The 15,886-nt window shown below is 54.5% G+C and overlaps 1 protein-coding gene across 7 annotated transcripts in view; it reads left to right on the top strand.

Annotated features, from left to right (window-relative positions):
- The window catches only part of LOC127040445 (zinc finger protein 385C-like), a 153,301-nt gene that overhangs the window by 86,351 nt on the left and 51,064 nt on the right, over positions 1-15,886 (top strand). Inside the window, exons 1-2 of one of the 7 annotated variants that reach the window (XM_050934604.1) lie at positions 9,896-10,151; positions 14,724-15,353. The exons of 3 other annotated variants lie outside the window; for them this stretch is intronic. In XM_050934604.1, coding sequence (XP_050790561.1) covers positions 14,835-15,353 — 519 coding nt within the window. In that variant the 5' untranslated portion in view covers positions 9,896-10,151; positions 14,724-14,834. Of the gene's footprint in view, positions 1-9,895; positions 10,152-14,723; positions 15,354-15,886 lie in introns of those variants that run through there. 3 more of the 7 variants (XM_050934605.1, XM_050934611.1, XM_050934610.1) reach the window with 3 other exon arrangements.

The following is a 15,886-nucleotide window of genomic DNA, read 5'->3' as shown; positions in this document are numbered from 1 at the left end:
CTGAGCAGGTCAGAGCTCAGGAGATCTGACTCTCAACGGGATATTTCTCATCCTGCTGCCTGCACAGGCCCTGGCCTTTGGGCAGAGCAGGTTAATTACATACACTGCGACTGCAATGCCCCTTGGGAGGTTGGTTCATCTCCCACCTTTTCATTTTGTTGAGTGTCCCATTCTCATGTTGCAGGACGGGGGGAACCAAAAGTCCCAATCTCCCTTAGTATCCCCGCTCCTCTAAATACACCCCATGGTCCCACTCCAGTTATTTACCCAATAAACTTGGCTCATCAGCAGGTGGGATTTTCTGGAAGCCCAGCTGGTAACAAGGCATTTATTATTATTCTTATTCCCATAGTGCCTAGGAGCCCCAGTCATGAACCAGGACCCCATCATGCCAGCTGTACCCCTAGTCTGTAGGAACCCTGCAGGCTTAGAGGGGGGTGGGAGGGCAGTACAGCTTTCCCAGCACTTCAGAGCCGCCTTTCTCATGCCTCCTGTGTTGTTTAGTCTGTTCACGGAGGTGGCTAAGTACAGACCATCAGAGACCCTGACCTAAAACAACCAGCTAGCAGATAAAATAGACAGGCAGAGCGCGTCATTAAATCCAGCACCACTGCAGCCTACAGGGCCAGCCCTTGAGAGACCACCAGGGGCCTGCCAGCTCTTCTCTCCTGCTCCCCAGTGAAGCTTGACCTGGGCCTCTTGGCCAGGGGCAGAGGAAGCAGAGAATCCGTGTCAAAGCAGCCTGCGTTTGAGGCTGAGCGCTCTTTGCATCAGCTTGACAGAAGAGAGCCCCGTGGCTACACTGGGCTGCTCTGCAACTCTGGGTCACTGGCTCTGCCCTTTGGAAAAACCCCTGCAAGGGAAATGAGTGGAGACAGCACATGGGTTTGGGACGAGACGAACACCAGTCTGCACAGCAGACCTTCCCCCGCGTTGTGATCCTCACGTGGGGCTAGGGGACAGACATCTTGCTGTGGTTCGGGGGGGCTCTGTCATGCTAGGGTGTCGTGGAATCAAGAATTCTGATTGGGCTGCGAGGGGGAGTAGAGGATGCGAGCAAATGTCCCTGCTGACGTTCCAGCTGGGGACTGGAGCGTGTAATGCTGCTGAGAAGGGGCATGCTGGAGCGCTTGCCGCCTGTGTCACGTCGGGTTACGTTGATCGCAGGGAGCCTCCGACCCAGAAAGGGAAGAAGGGTGACAGCAAAGAAAAAGAGAGAGGGTTTAACTCATTCAGGAAATAAAGGGAGACCTGACTGCCATTAATGCCGGCCGCCACCGAGTCTTCAAAAGCCAGGAGATTTTGTAAAAAAAAATAGTCATCTGTTTGGGGTTCTTCCTTTTGCCATCTGGATTTTGAACCTTTAGGTCACACTCGGATCACATTGGGGGAGGGGGGAGGCGTTTCTCTGCAACCACAAGAGCTAAAAACTAGAACTGGTTGGGAGTTTTCTGACAACTGTTTTTCATTGGAAAATACCTTTTTGACGCAGCCGAGACTTCCCGCGGGAACGTGTCAGTGTCAACTGTTTGTTTGTTTGTTTTGTTTTTTAAATTGGGGCGGGGGAGTTTGAAAATGTCCCATTTTGACACTTTGGGGAATGAAATGTTTTGATCTTTACAAAATGACTTTTTGTATAGACATTTGCCATGTTCTGTTTTAATTTTTTTTTAAATAAAAGTTTGAAATCCAAACAAAACAGTTCAGATTTATTGAAACAAAATGTTGTGATTGATGTAAGACCAAAAAAAAAATCAGGTTTTTGGTTTGTGAAAAATGTTGAGATTTGGACTTTTTGTCCCAATTCAGGAGAGGAAAAATTTTTTTTGCAGGGCAGGAAATTTGTCACAAAATAACATGACTCCAGGAGCTGGGGCTTTTAGAGAGACACTAGCTATTGTGAGACTTCTGAGAGCTAGCAACCCTGGGTGACAATCTGGCCCCATTTGGAATCAATGGCCAAACTCCCATTGACTTCAGCAGGGCCAGAATTTCACCCCTTGCATTTATTTCACAGTAAATCTATGTGCTGGAGATGGCATCTTCCTATCTCCACCGTAAGATACCTTCTAGGGTGATTGATTCCATTACACGCAAGGTGTGACTGCTCGCTGGTATTCTGTATGTTCTGAAATGTAACCATTAGGTTAAGCATTGCCTGGCCCTATCTAAGCAGCACCGTCCCAATTCTGGTCAAGAGCAGAATCTAGTAAAATGCCGGAAACGTACGTGAATTTGTTACCATTTGCCAGTGAAGTGGCGTGAGCTGTAATACCACATAGTGACCTGACTGAGCCCGATGGCTGGGGGAGTCCGTGGCAGGAATAGAACCCAGGAATCCGGGCTTCCTGGTTTAACCTGAGACAGATCCCAGGCAGCTCTTGCAGATTCCCACCACCTGCAGACCTCTCTCGCCTGCCAGCTGCCTGTGCTATGGGCTGCAGTTTGATTTAAGTTCATACATGGAGCCTGTTACCTGGTTTCATCCCCGTCTTCAGGACGGGGCGAATCAGAACCTCGGGATTCAAGTTTCCGTTTTCCTGCTCTAGCGACGCTCCCTTCGTAGAGCTGGGAGTGGAACCCAGGAGTTCTGACGACTGCCATGCTACCCACTAGTCCTGCCATCTCCCACCCAGGTTCCACCCACTCCTCCACATCAAAACGATCACCAATTATTCTCTTTGCGGGGAGGGGTTAAAGGCACGGTGCACAAGTGGAAGATACGGCTCATAACTCCGATTGACTCTGCCATTGGCAGCTCCATCATATCCTGAGGCTGATACATTCACTCGGATACAGAAAAGGCGCCTGCCTGTTGGAGTTTTCAAGGCATGTCCTAGGGGGAGGACAAAGCAGTGACTATATCGAAGGAAGGTGCGTGTGTGTGTGTGTGTGTGTTCAGGTCCCTTTAGAAAGAATTTGAGGTGCTTCTGCAGCTGCATGCCATGACAGCGTTTGGTTTGTCAACATTTGCAAGCCGCCCCGCTGCCGAGAATCTGGCCCTTCTTTAGTTACCCGAGTAGGAGCTGAGCCTTGTAAACCTGGCCATGAACTCTATTAAAACATGGCCCTAAATACAATTTTCCCAAACCCTGTGACTGTCTGACATTGATCCCCAGCCCCCTCCGCTCTCCTCTCATCCTACTGGTGTTTCCTTTCCATCTCTCTTTAGGTTCATTTCCTTATTTTTCATAACTGTGTCCCAGGACGGGTACGGGCAGTGTAACCACCGGTCATTGTCTCTGTGCCATTTCTGAGAACATTGTTCCGTGAGATTCAGGTCATTCTCATTCTGAATTGGGAAGAATTCCTCTGTGCAATCTGTAACCTTGAGCCTGTGTGGACAGCTGGGACGGCGGCTCGGCTCAGGTCCTGCCTGCAGTACAGTGCATGTTGGGCAGCAGGTATTTCTCGGTGGTGGGAGCGATATACCAAAGAGCCAGCTCCTCTAAATCACATCGCACGGAGGGAGCAGGAAGAGGCTGACGGGAGGAAGAGGGGGCTGTGCAGGCTGAGAGGATGGCAGTGCCATGTGCACGTGTGTCTCTGTGTCCCTCCCCTGAATTGTGAAAGGCCGGGAATTCCTGGGGAAAGGGAACTTTTCCCATATGGAAAAACACAGGATTTGTTATTAAAACTGCCTATCATCAGAGCTTGGGGAGGAGACGTTTATTCTGCAAACTCTCCAACATCCAAACACCGTCCAATTAGGGTAAAAGGATGCTTTGGCCAGGAGCTGTTTAGAAATCTGTCAGCTTGAAGCAATTCGTACATGGCAAGTCCGTCCTATGAAAAGATGGCTCCTGCTTGTCCCCGCATGCCTCTTTGCTTCCCCTCTCTCTTTTCCAAGCAGCAGCAGGGAGGGACGTCCTGTGGATAAGGCACTGGACTGGGAATGCCACAGACTCCCTGTGTGACCTTTGGGCAGTCACTTGGTTTCTCTGTGCCTCAGTTCCCCAGCTGTAAAATGGGTATGGTACTTCCCTACCTTACCGGGGTGCTGGGTGGATAAATACATCCCAGGTTATGCAGTTACCATAGGAACAGGGGCCAGGTCATTTCTTTAGCTCTTCCAAAGCACCCAGTGCACCTATAACTGCCAAGGTAAGTGGACAGATTTTTAAAAGAGCCCAGCCCCCAACGTGTCCGCTGAAAGTCTGCCCCAGAGATGGGTGCTGAGCCTTTGGAAATCAGGTTGCTCAGCACCTCTCGGAAGTGTTCAGGACCTTCCAGCATTGGGCCTTAAATCAGGATCTTCCAGGGTTGGGCCCCAGAGCAGCAGTGCCCTTGGTTTCTGATCATACATGGAAGGGAATGCCGTAGTGAACCATGTTTATTGTGCTGAATCTTAACTTGACTCTTGTGCCCAAAATGCCCTTGCTCTCCTGGTGAGGGCTAATTGGGAACCTCTTGGAGCAACTCATGTTCCTGCTCTGTAGAGCATGTGGCGGGGCTGAAACCCAATCGGTGATAACAAGAGGGAGCAGCTGGAGGCCTAGCTAGAAACACAAATCTCCCACGGCCAAGTCACCAGCTAATCTCAGGGCTTCCCTTTTAGCTGTCGTGCTCTCTGAGTGCTTGGAACGAGTTTAAATTGCAGGTGCAATTCTGAGAATCCTGCTGCCGTCCCAAGGAGAGGTGCAGCCCCTCTGTTGTTAGAATGGTTTATTACATGTCAAGTGCCCAGAAATGTGCCAGGCACGTTACAGAACAGAGAGACCGAGGTCCCTGCCCCAGAGAGCTCGCAGTGAGATAGAAGATGTAATGTGACGAGAAGGGGCATGGGAAGGAGGGCGGAGAGGGTGCAGTAAATAAGATTGCATCGAAATTCAGCTCAAGCATGTGCACCCCTTGGTGGGTCAGTCGGATGTCAGTGGTTTGGGGTGTTGCTGCTGGGGTCATTCTGGAGTGTGAGAGTCTTGCTGAGGGGTAGGGATGGGGGACAGGTGTTGCTGGGTAACCAGAAAGCTCCAGAGTTGTGCCAGGGTTTTGGAGGGGATGGAAGTTCTCCTGCTTCAGGGCACAAGCCCGTGTCTCTCTATTGATGGCCAAGAAGAAACTTCCCTGGGAGCAAGTTACCTGGTAACAGCAGGGTTTCTTGCACCTTCCTCTGAAGTAGCGCTGGGCCGAGATGGACCCTATGGCAATTGCTAGGTGCTGTTTGGCCTCCCATTCTGCGTGTCTTCAGTAGGATCTCCCCTAAGATCTGGTACCCTGTTCACTACCACTTCCCTCCCAGCTGCCAAGGGAATGCATGGCAGCCTGCAGGACTGAATGCAGCTGAATACCATTTTCCAGATCCCAAGTTCCCACTTCCTGGCAGTGGCTCCTAGTGGAAGGAGGTTCAGTGCAAGGACAGAGAGGGGAGATGAATCTTTCCTGCTGTCTGATGGAAACTGGGTCAGCCTTTTGCACTTCTGGATGCCTCTGTTTCCCAGCCGGCAGGGTCCTCTGGACATTTCTGTTCACTAGCCCTGGAGCCAAATGACCTTTCAAGTTCTAATCTGGGCTTGTGCGAGACCGGAGAAGGAGAGTGCTTCATGCAGCGCAATTGATTCAAAAGACCAAGTCCTCTGTCTCACGTGCCTGAGCACAAAATTAAATCTCGTACATTTTCATCTTCCGAGCGCCCGTCTCCGGTTTCAGCTCAGCGCCCGTTAGCACTAGGTGGGAGCTAAGGTAACCGGGCGAGAACAGTCTGGGACAAGGCGTCTCCTGCCAGCCTGGCTCAGATCTCTCACGAACCCTGAGAGAGAGGAATTCGCTCTCCGGGCTGGCAGCCTTCCCCACCCCATTCCAAGGGCCAGCTTCAGCCAGATACAACACGGCTCCTAATCCAGGCACATTCCACCCAAGTCATTTCCCCACCTCCCTTCATCTGATTCTGGGTCAGGTGACGCAGCAAGCAAGAGCCACTTCTCGGCACTGCACCGGGGCTGGACACTGATGGGTAAACACAGGTACATGCAGGCTCCTCTCCTGAAGGATAAGCCCTGGGGGGCGGGATCCCTCCGGCTGTTAACGTTCCAGAGCAGTCAGGAGTCCTGGAACGCGAGCTGGTTCCCCTTCAGCCATCGGTGAGGAGAGGAGAATGTTCCGGGTCTTTGCTACCCGTGCCACCCCCCCCCCCGCCCCGCAGACCCCTATACCCAGCGCCCACCACAAACTCCCCACTGCCCAGCGCCCCCCACAGCTCCCCCACAACTGCACATTACCCCACGCAGTGCCCCCCACAGCCTCCCCACAACTGCACAGTACCCCGCACAGACCCCCCACAGCTCCCCCACAACTGCACAGTACCCCACACAGTGCCCCCCACAGCCCCCCACAACTGCACAGTACCCTGCACAGACCCCCCACAGCCTCCCCACAACTGCACAGTACCCCGCACAGACCCCCCACAGACCCCCCACAACTGCACAGTACCCCACACAGTGCCCCCCACAGCCCCCCCACAACTGCACAGTACCCCGCACAGACCCCCCACTGCCCAGCACCCCCCCACAGACCCCCCACAACTGCACAGTACCCCACACAGTGCCCCCCACAGCCCCCCCACAACTGCACAGTACCCCACACAGTGCCCCCCACAGCCCCCCCACAACTGCACAGTACCCCGCACAGACCCCCCCAGTGCCCTCCCACAGCCCCCCCACAACTGCACAGTACCTCGCACAGACCCCCCACTTCCCAGCACCCCTCACAAACCCCCCACAACTGTACAGTACCCCACACAGCCCCCCCACTGCCCAGGCCCCCTCTACAGCCCCCCCACAAGTGCACAGTACCCCACACAGACCCCCCCCACTGCCCAGGCCCCTCCCCACAGCCCCACTACAACTGCACAGTACCCCACACAGACCCCCCCCACTGCCCAGGCCCCTCCCCACAGCCCCACTACAACTGCACAGTACCCCACACAGACCCCCCCCACTGCCCAGGCCCCTCCCCACAGCCCCACTACAACTGCACAGTACCCCACACAGATTCTCCCCACTGCCCAGGACCCCAACACACACAAACCTCCCCTGCTGCTCAGCTCCCCCTCCCCACACCCCCCCCAAGACCCACTCCCCCAAGCCCTGCATTCGGCCGCACTCTCACCATGTCTGCCGGGCTAAGCCGGCAGCGTGACCAGGGCTGGCCCCTCTGGAGCAGTGTGATCAGCCAGGCCGGAGCAGAAGTGGGGCCAGCCTGGGCCAGGCTCCCTCAGGACCACGTGTCTGGTGGGGTCTGCCTGAGCCCCCCGCGCTGCCCCCTCCACTGGCCAAGGCCGGCCTGGCATCTGCACCTATCTCAGGCGGCCCAGCCCTGGGGAAGCGAGCAGGGCCCCACAGGTGGTGAGCAGCAGAGACCACTGGGAGCTGGACCCGCACTTGGGAGCGGGGCAGACCTCTGGGACGCGACTCCTGAGAACCTGCCTGGCCCAACTGCACCCACTGGCCCCATGGCCAGCAGCCTTGCTCAGCCCGCATGGTGGAGCCTGGCACCCACTCACACAGCAAGGCCTGGGCACTGGACTGCCCCGGGCGAGGGGCCAGACCTAACTGCATGGATGGGTTAGACAGGTCTGTAATGGCCTTCCCATTGGCGCCGTTGTAAAGCCGGTACTCTGTTGTAGCCGACTGTGATGCTTTAGTTTCAGCATCAGGCTCTGATCTTGCAAGCAGATGGCCATGTGCCAGTCTCTACACTGGTGAGTCATCCTGGGGGGCTTCAGTGGGACCCCTGGTCTGGCAGAGTCAAGTATCTGCCTCTTGGCAGCATCTAAGCAACACGGAAGTCGTCCCATTTTACCTGCCCTGGTGCAGACACAGCTGGAGCCATATGTTATGATTATTATGTACTTACCATGCGTATCACAGCAGCGCCGAACAGCCCCAGTAACGGACCAGGACCCGTGGTGCAGAGTCATACACCCCCTGCCCTGCCCAACGCCCCCTAGTCCTTGCCACAAAGAGCTGGGGTGACCAGATGTCTCAGTTTTATAGCGACAATCCCGATTTGGGAGTCTTCTTCTTATATAGGCTCCTATTACCCCCCACCCATGCATGTCTTGATTTTTCACACTTGCTGTCTGGTCGCCCTACAAGGAGCTTACAGCCCAGGTAGGTGCTTTAGACCAGTAGAGCTAACCCTAATTGGGAAGGAAAATAAACTCACTGGACTCCTTGTTGTTGTTCTGGTAAAAGGCTCTGTTAGGTTGCTATAACTGCCTCCACACCAGGGTCATACCAGCTGTAACTATTTTGGTAACAAACCAGCTCCCCAACCCCACAGAGCTGTAGCAGTACAAAACTGTCTGTGAGCCAAGCCTAAAACTCCCTCCTTCCGAGCTGTGAAGCTGGGAGAAACATGAATGAGTGAGGTTTACATATTATAGGCAGTGCTGGCAGCAGCAATGCCTGTAGTTAAGGTTGTGTAACGGTTTCCATGGTACGCCCCTGTTTTGTGTTGCCTCCAATGTGATTGGAGATTTTTGATGTCTCCTGAAATTACATTGCAGAATTCTTCATCCCAAGAGGGGAGACACTTGAACTATTGCTCTATTGAGAGAGTCTCTAGCAAGAGAGATGTGGCAGATCTGCCCATGATACAACGTGATCTGTTATGGTATTAGAGAGCCAGAGGGGTGACTTCATTGTTTAAAGGGGCAGTCAAGGTGGGAGAGGTAATATCTTCTTTGCACCAGCTTCTGTTGGTGAGAGAGACAAGCTTTGGAGCTTGCACAGAGCTCGTCTTCAGGTCTCAAGGGGTAGTGTCCTTTCAAAATTGTGCATGCTAGTTTTTTTCTCACTGACAGACAGACCTTTACAACATTAAAACTGCCTTTTGACCCATCGTTGTTTGTACAACAAAAACAGACTAGTCTGTGTCACTTTGACTCATGAGTCAGTTTCTATAATAGTTGGGGGGGAAATAGGCTAGTTTCAAACATAGGCTGATCCGTTTCTGTTATCTGGCATCAGCTGGTGCTGGCTTCAGGTAGAGCCAGGATACTGGACCGAAGGGATTTTGGGTCTGCTCCGGGCTGGCCTGTTCCACTTCCCATGTTCCATGTTTCCTTTCTGGGTTGAGGTCGCCAACAAGGATGCCATGTTTGGACTGCAAACACTGCAGGAAGATGGATGGTCTGGTCTTGTTCTGTTTTGTTTGGTTGGGTGTTTGTTTTTTTTAAATAAATCTCCATCCTTTGGAATTTTCAATGGACCCTTTGGATTGCTTCCTTCTGCTGAGGTTTTTCTGCTGCATCCAGCACTGTAGCACCAGCCTCATACAAAAACCGGGGGAAGTGAGACCTGCCTGCGTTAAGGCTGAAAGCCGTTTCCTTTGGGTGTGATTTGTTTTAGGCTGGGGAAGGGGGCAGGAGGCTGGTTTGGAAGCTGTATAGACGCTGCAGAGATGGGTAGCTCTGTAAAGCAGAGGAGCCGAGGGTTCGATTCCTACCTCTGCTGTAGGCTCCCTGTGGAGCCGTGGCTGGGAACTCCAGACTGGGTTTCTCCAAAGAGCTCGTTGCACAGATAGGCACCACGGGGGAGCTGCTTGGTTCATGACTGCTTGACATAGGAGCGGACCGCCTGTCAGACTGGGGACCCTCCCTTTGCCTGTCTTGTCAACTCCTCGGGCCGTGTACAGCGCCTGGCGCCGACCGTCTCAGCGGGGCTGGCCGGGTGCTCTCACATTGCACATCATGAATCCAAATAGCAGCTCCCAGGGCGGGCGATTTCTCAGACGCAGCCTAGGACCAAGGGGAGTCAGGCCTGTGGCTGGGGGGGAATAAATCACAGGCCCCTCCAGTACCTCCCCCCTTTCCCCTCCATCCCTGGCCACCGCTAGTGGCCACTGCAGCAGCCGGCAGCCGAGAGCTGTGAGCAGGCAGAGAGGCCGCCCCGAAGATGGCTGCTCCCATGTGCCAGTGAGTGCGAGGGGCTGCAGGGCTTTGTCTGCACCCAGCCCTGGCCCCGCGCCCCTGGGCCGGGAGCAGCCTGCAGGGCTCTGCCCCTCGTGCCCCGGGGAGCGGCCGCCTTGGGGCGGGGGGGCCGTTCTGCTTTGCAAGGGCTGGGCTGCTTGGATTGTTGTTTTCTCTATTTAAAAACAATCTGGGAGGTTTGCAAGCGCCCCCCCCCCAATCCTATGGCAGCTTTTCAATGGTACGTATGGGGGGGCTGGCTATGCGGGGGGGTTGCTCTTCTCTGAGATCAGGAGCGGGGGGGGGTGTAAGGATGTGTTTGCAATCTGGGCTCTGGCTGGTGTCTTGGAGGCTTGGCTGTCAGGGGAGAGGCTGATTGTCTGGAAAACACATCAGCTCAAACTCCTCTCCAGCCAGGTGAGGGGGGTCGCCCCGAGGGGACGGGAGGGAGCCTGGGTCCTTTCCCCCCAGACACACGCACCAGCCTCCTCTGAGAAGGGACCAGGGCTCGGCATGATCTGCTCCATTCCCAGCAGTCGGGGAGCGAGCAGACCTGGACTTCACCTGCTGCTTCTCACTGCACCTTGCCCAGCCCTCGCCTTCTCCGGGCGCTTTCACTTTAGCAAGGAAATGGTTGGATGCTTTTTTACCCATGTTTTAGCCCAGGTTCTGGGGTCCCCGCACGCCCCGGGCTCTGTGCATTGGAGAGGCAAAGTCTTTGGCTGATCCTTGCCTTTGTGAGGGGCAGCTCTGAACAGAGTTTTATGACATTTTATTTTAGGATAGTCATTTTTTTTAAAGCAACCTGCTTGATGCTCTTTGTAGCGGGCGAGAGGCTGTGGAGTCCGTTTGTTTTGGAGTTTGGGGGAGAGCAGAGAAGATGGAAGGGTTTATTGTGACCCGTGATTGTTATGTGTTGTGTGTATTACGGGAGCACAGAATTCTAGAGACCCTCCGGACTGTAGCAGCTCAGGTAGGGAGATACCTGGGGTTCCAGTCTTGGGGGCTCAGCTTCTCCCATTCTTCTTACGTCACCTCTTCCTCCTCCTCCTCCAAAGCTCTGCTGACACCTGAGTGCTCCCCAGGGGGCTATGGAAGCAGGTTGATGCATCCACACCCCCTGGGCGTTCAGAGAGCCAGCCATGGCCCATGCTACCATCCCAGGGGAGGAGGCCAGGGCAGACTAGCTGGGGGAGTGGATGGGGCCAGTGCTCTGGGAGCTCAGCGAGTTTGATCAGGGTCTTTGGGGCGGAGACCTATCACGAGGGCCCAAGTGTTAGCAAGGTGCACAGCGATGCTCCCTGTTGGGAAAGCGGCTGTTAGGGGGAGCATGGGCTGTTGTGGGGACTGGGAGCGTGGCTGTGGCTGTGATCTAGGACCCCAGACCTTCTCTTCCTGGGCTACCAGCCCCCACTCTCCTGGGTCTTCCCTACATCCCATGCAAAAGCTCTGTCCTGCTCAGGGAAGAGGAGTTCCCTGGGGCAGGTTGGGAGAGCCTTGGTGGGGCCTCCAGGAAGCTGGAGACAGGGGACTTGGTGGAGCTTCCCCGGGCGCTGTCTGACTGGCAGTGGCCGAGGAGACGTTTAGCAAGACGCTTTTGGCTTTGACTCTTAGCCAGGCAGGGCCGCCACAGCCTCCCAGGAGGAGACATTTCTCTATCCTTCCCAGGGGAGCTGAGGGTGAGGCTCTTGGGCTTCAGCTGGGCAGGAAGGCTGCAAACTTTGCAAAAGAGCCTCCTGCTTTAGGGACAGTTTCTCCTGTGTGCTCGAGGCTGCACCAGGCAGAGGAGGGGACAGCAGCTTCCCAAAGGAACCCTGGGGCTTGGAAGATAACAGGCGGGCTACGTTAGATTTCAAAGGATACCAGCCTTCATGCTTCAGGGCACGAATACCCTGCGGTGGGCAGGAAACTCCCCTCTGGGCAGGTGGGCCAAGTACTGGGTTTCTCTTTCCTTCCCCGGGAGCTTCCGATGCCGACCGCGGTCAGAGACAGGCTGTTGGACTAGACGGACTCCAGCCTGGCAGATCCTTTGCTCCTGCTTTAGCACCTGATCCAAAGCTCAGTGAACGTGGAAAGACACTCCTGGCTTTCGAGGGCTTTGGATCAGGCCCTTAGTGGGGACAGTCCATGTGCCATACGCGTCTAGACACAAGGCAGGTAAATATTGTTCCTGGTACAGTTGGTGGGTGGGCAGTTGCAGGAGGCATGTGCTTGAGTGAGAGGGTTTTGAACAGGGAGGAGGAGCACCAAGGGTTAGGAACTTTCTCCCCAGCACGAGGGGCCATTAAGTAGCAGGACCTAAATTCTGCTCCGACTCCTGCCCAGAACATCCAAACAGGCTCTCAGGTGGCCTTGAGGCCAGCGTGGGTAAAGATGGGGCAGAACATGACAGCTCAGGTCCCTCTGCCTGCTGGAGTAGAAATGTGAAAGTTTTCTTTGGTTTGAATGTTTTTGGCCAGCTGGAATGGCCACGTGTCGAGACCTGGCTCTCGCCTGTAGCACAGGTGGACTAATAGTGCTTAGCAGGTGCACGGCTCTTCACAGACATCCTCCCAAACCCCAAAGGGAGGCAGGGAAGTACTGTTCTCATCATGCCGCACATAGGGGAAACTGAGGCAGGTTTGCTAAGTGAGGTGAGGTCACAACAGGGAGGAAGTGACATGGGCAAGATTGGAACTCAGGAACTCCTGGCTCCAGTCTGGTGCTCGTCCCACTTGCCCACACCTCTGTTCGCCCCTTCTCCATCCGCACAGGTTCTGTTGTAGCTAACTCCGTTCCGAGTGTCCGTGCGGCTGTGTGACGCAACTCGCCTGTGCTGCAGGATGCCTCGCACCTCTCTGGCAAGCTCAGCCGTGGGCAGTCTTCCAGCCCCACAAACCTGGCTCTCTTCGTTGGCAGCACAAGAGCCTGCCACTGCGCCATGCAGGCCAGCCGAGGTCACGCTGCTGACTGCTCTGAACGGCACTGACAATCAATCTCCTTGCAGTTCAGTCCAGTTCGTACTGCCCCTCTGCTTCCCTCCTACAAGGGATTCATTTCTTTAGACAGTTGGGATGCTTTTCGGCTCCAGGCATGTACTTCCCCCTCCTCGGGGCTGGGCTGAGCTGGTGACACCTGCTTGGAGAGCAGAGACCAGTGGAATGTTACAAAGAACAGACTTGATGAGCAGGGTGATTACGGGGGGGGTGAATTTAGAATAGCCGGAGCCTTGGCACAATTGGCTGCCATCAGGAAATGCTTCTGTGCCAGGAGCCCCTAGGAGCTGTGGTGATTCGAGGGAGAGTCTGAAAACGTTGGGGGCCCTCTGTGTTTCAGACAGGAAATGGCTGAAGAAATGTACAGAAATGGGGAAAGACTGGCTAGTTCTGTGTTAGTGCAGGATTTCAGAGGTCCAAGGGGAGATTCCAGTGCCCGGCCTAGTGTCTCCTGGAGTAGCCAAGGAGAAACTGAAACCCACCTGGCAGCGAGTGGGGTCTGGAGCGGGGAAAGGGGGGCTGCCCAATCCATAGCAGTGGCCAGCGTGCACCATTGTGGCACAGATGCTACGTTCCATCCAGTAGGAAGTGGAGCTTTGGGATACGCCCTCTGCTGCTGGTGACTCTCCACCGCTCTCCTCTCCCGTGGGCTCAGGGTTGGAGGCAGGGCTTGCTGGTTTGATGAAAACCTCAGTTCCCTTTTCCACTGGAGTTCCCCCTGCTTCTTCCTTTCTCTTTGTCATGAAGTCAAGTCAGCACCCAGGGAGGGGTATTCATGGGTGGGAGAACCTGCTCTCATGGCCTTTGGTGGAATCACCGCTAGCTACAAGGCGTCGCTTGTGAGGATGTCAGTGGGAAATGAGACTAGACCATTGCAGAAAAGACTTCCCTTCTTGCACTTGCACTTCTTATACCTTGCTGGAGCTGTTTGTAAAATCCCAGCGCTCCAGAACCGAGCCGCGTCTGGGCCCTCCACAGAGGTGGGAACGAAAAGCGGTTGCTAGGACTTCGGAGTTGCCCTTGACTTGCTTGCACATAACAGCCTAGGCCAGTCGCCCAGAACTGTGACCAGCTGTAACGAGCCGATCGTCGCTGCAGTGTGTGGGGTGGGCATCCTGCAAAGGCGCTGAAGCAGGGTGTGCCCATTGGGGCAGCAGAATGCTTTGGCGGGGCTGATGCAAAGGGGATGAAGGGAGGAGCAGCTGGATTGTTTGGGCTTCCAGCCGTGCTGTGTTCAAGGGCTCCTTTTCATGGCAATGAGAAGCAGCCATTGGGCTGCATTAGCTCATGACCTGGGGGGAGGGAGGCATTGCATGAGCTTTCTGCTGCTGAGTGAGGCTTCACAGCTAGTAGCAACACTGGGGGCGCCCATCTAGGCCAGCCCAGGGAGTTTAACCCTCGGGTTCCCTAACCTGGCTCAGAGGGGTCTAGACAATTGGTGGAACCTTTCCATGTGCTCACGCTTCTGCCATTGTTACCCTGAGCTGCAGGTGGCAGCAACCAAGGGAGCAGATGGGATGGGGGAGGCTAGTACGGATGAAGCCCTGGCAGCCTGCAGCTCGCCCTTGGGGATGCAGCGCAAAGCATGCTCTGGGCTTGGGTATCAATCACCCCTTTGGCTGGTGAAGGGGAAGGTCTGTCGGCCAAGGAGGACAGAAGTGTAAAGGAATCTCGCTGAGTTGTCAGCCTGTCCAATGGCGGCTGACGCTCAGGTGGGCGCGCTCTGCGGTCGTTTAGTGCCGCTGTAACCCTGTGTTACAAGACAAGAATAAGCAATTAGCAAAGACAGAGGTTTGCCAGCGCCCTAATCCCTCTCCCCTTGTCTCTTTCATCTCCAGTCGAACCAGGAAAGTGGTACTAGACCTTCCTTACTAAATTAAATGTAGAGACTGCTCCTCCAAGGAAAAGTTCAGTTCATCTGTAGTGTTTGATTTCCCAGCCACTGCAATATGGTGCCTCCAGGGAAAAAGCCAGCTGGGGAAACTTCCAATTCCAATAAAAAGTGTAAGCGCTATTTCAATGAGCACTGGAAGGAAGAATTTACCTGGCTGGAGTTTGACTATGAAAGGAAACTCATGTTTTGCATAGAATGTCGCCAGGCACTGGTGAAGAATAAACACGGCAAAGCGGAGAATGCCTTTACTGTGGGCACGGATAACTTCCAGCGTCATGCCTTGCTGCGGCACGTCACCTCTGGAGCACACCGCCAGGCGCTGGCGGTTAACAGAGAGCAGCTGGCGTTTGAGGCTCGCGTCCATAACCACCAAGAGCTGCGCTCCGTGATCAAGGTGGAAGTGAACCCTGCCAAGATAGCGATCCTCACCACCGTGTACTGGATGGCTAAGGAGGAGATCCCAGACGAGAAGTGCTCCTCGCTGCTTGAGTTCCAGAAGTTCAATCTCTGCCAGGCGTTGCTGACCTCGGAGCTCAGTGACTGTTACCACCCCCACAGCGTCAAAGAGATGCAGGTGTGTGTGTGAGAGCCGGGCACTATTCGGGTGTGTTTTCTGTCCTCGTGTTTGATCACAGTGGCTTTGGGCTGCCCCCCCTGCTGGCGACATGTCCACCAGTAAAGGCACCTTAATGCCCCCAGTTCAGCAAAGGGCTGACATCCATCTCCAGCAAAGCACCTGCAACCCAATTTGGGAAAAGCATCTCTGCACGCAAAAGCTCTGTGCATGTGCTTTACCTAATTGGTGGGAAAGGAGCATGTACTTACATTTTGAAAGGATTCCTGGATCGGAGCCATAAGCACATGCTCCAGTCCCGCTAGGCGTGTCCCCAAGTGGTTTGCTGATCCAGGGTCTAAGAGCCACCTTCCTATCTTAAAAAACCACTTGAAGGTGTCCACCGTATAGGTTCCAATATAACTTTATGAATCCTTAATCTTGATGCCTGACACTTTTACTGTGCTCTGTGTTCTCCTAGTGCTGTGCAGACGTTACCTAATCAGTCCTCACCAAACTCATTGGGAAGTGGTTAAGTAGTAGTATAGTTCCAT

This window comes from Gopherus flavomarginatus, chromosome 25 (assembly GCF_025201925.1).
Source record: "Gopherus flavomarginatus isolate rGopFla2 chromosome 25, rGopFla2.mat.asm, whole genome shotgun sequence".
NCBI classification, from domain to species: domain Eukaryota; kingdom Metazoa; phylum Chordata; order Testudines; family Testudinidae; genus Gopherus; species Gopherus flavomarginatus.
The sequence above is the reverse complement of the archived record's forward strand: the minus strand, read 5'-3'. Positions and strand labels throughout refer to the sequence as shown.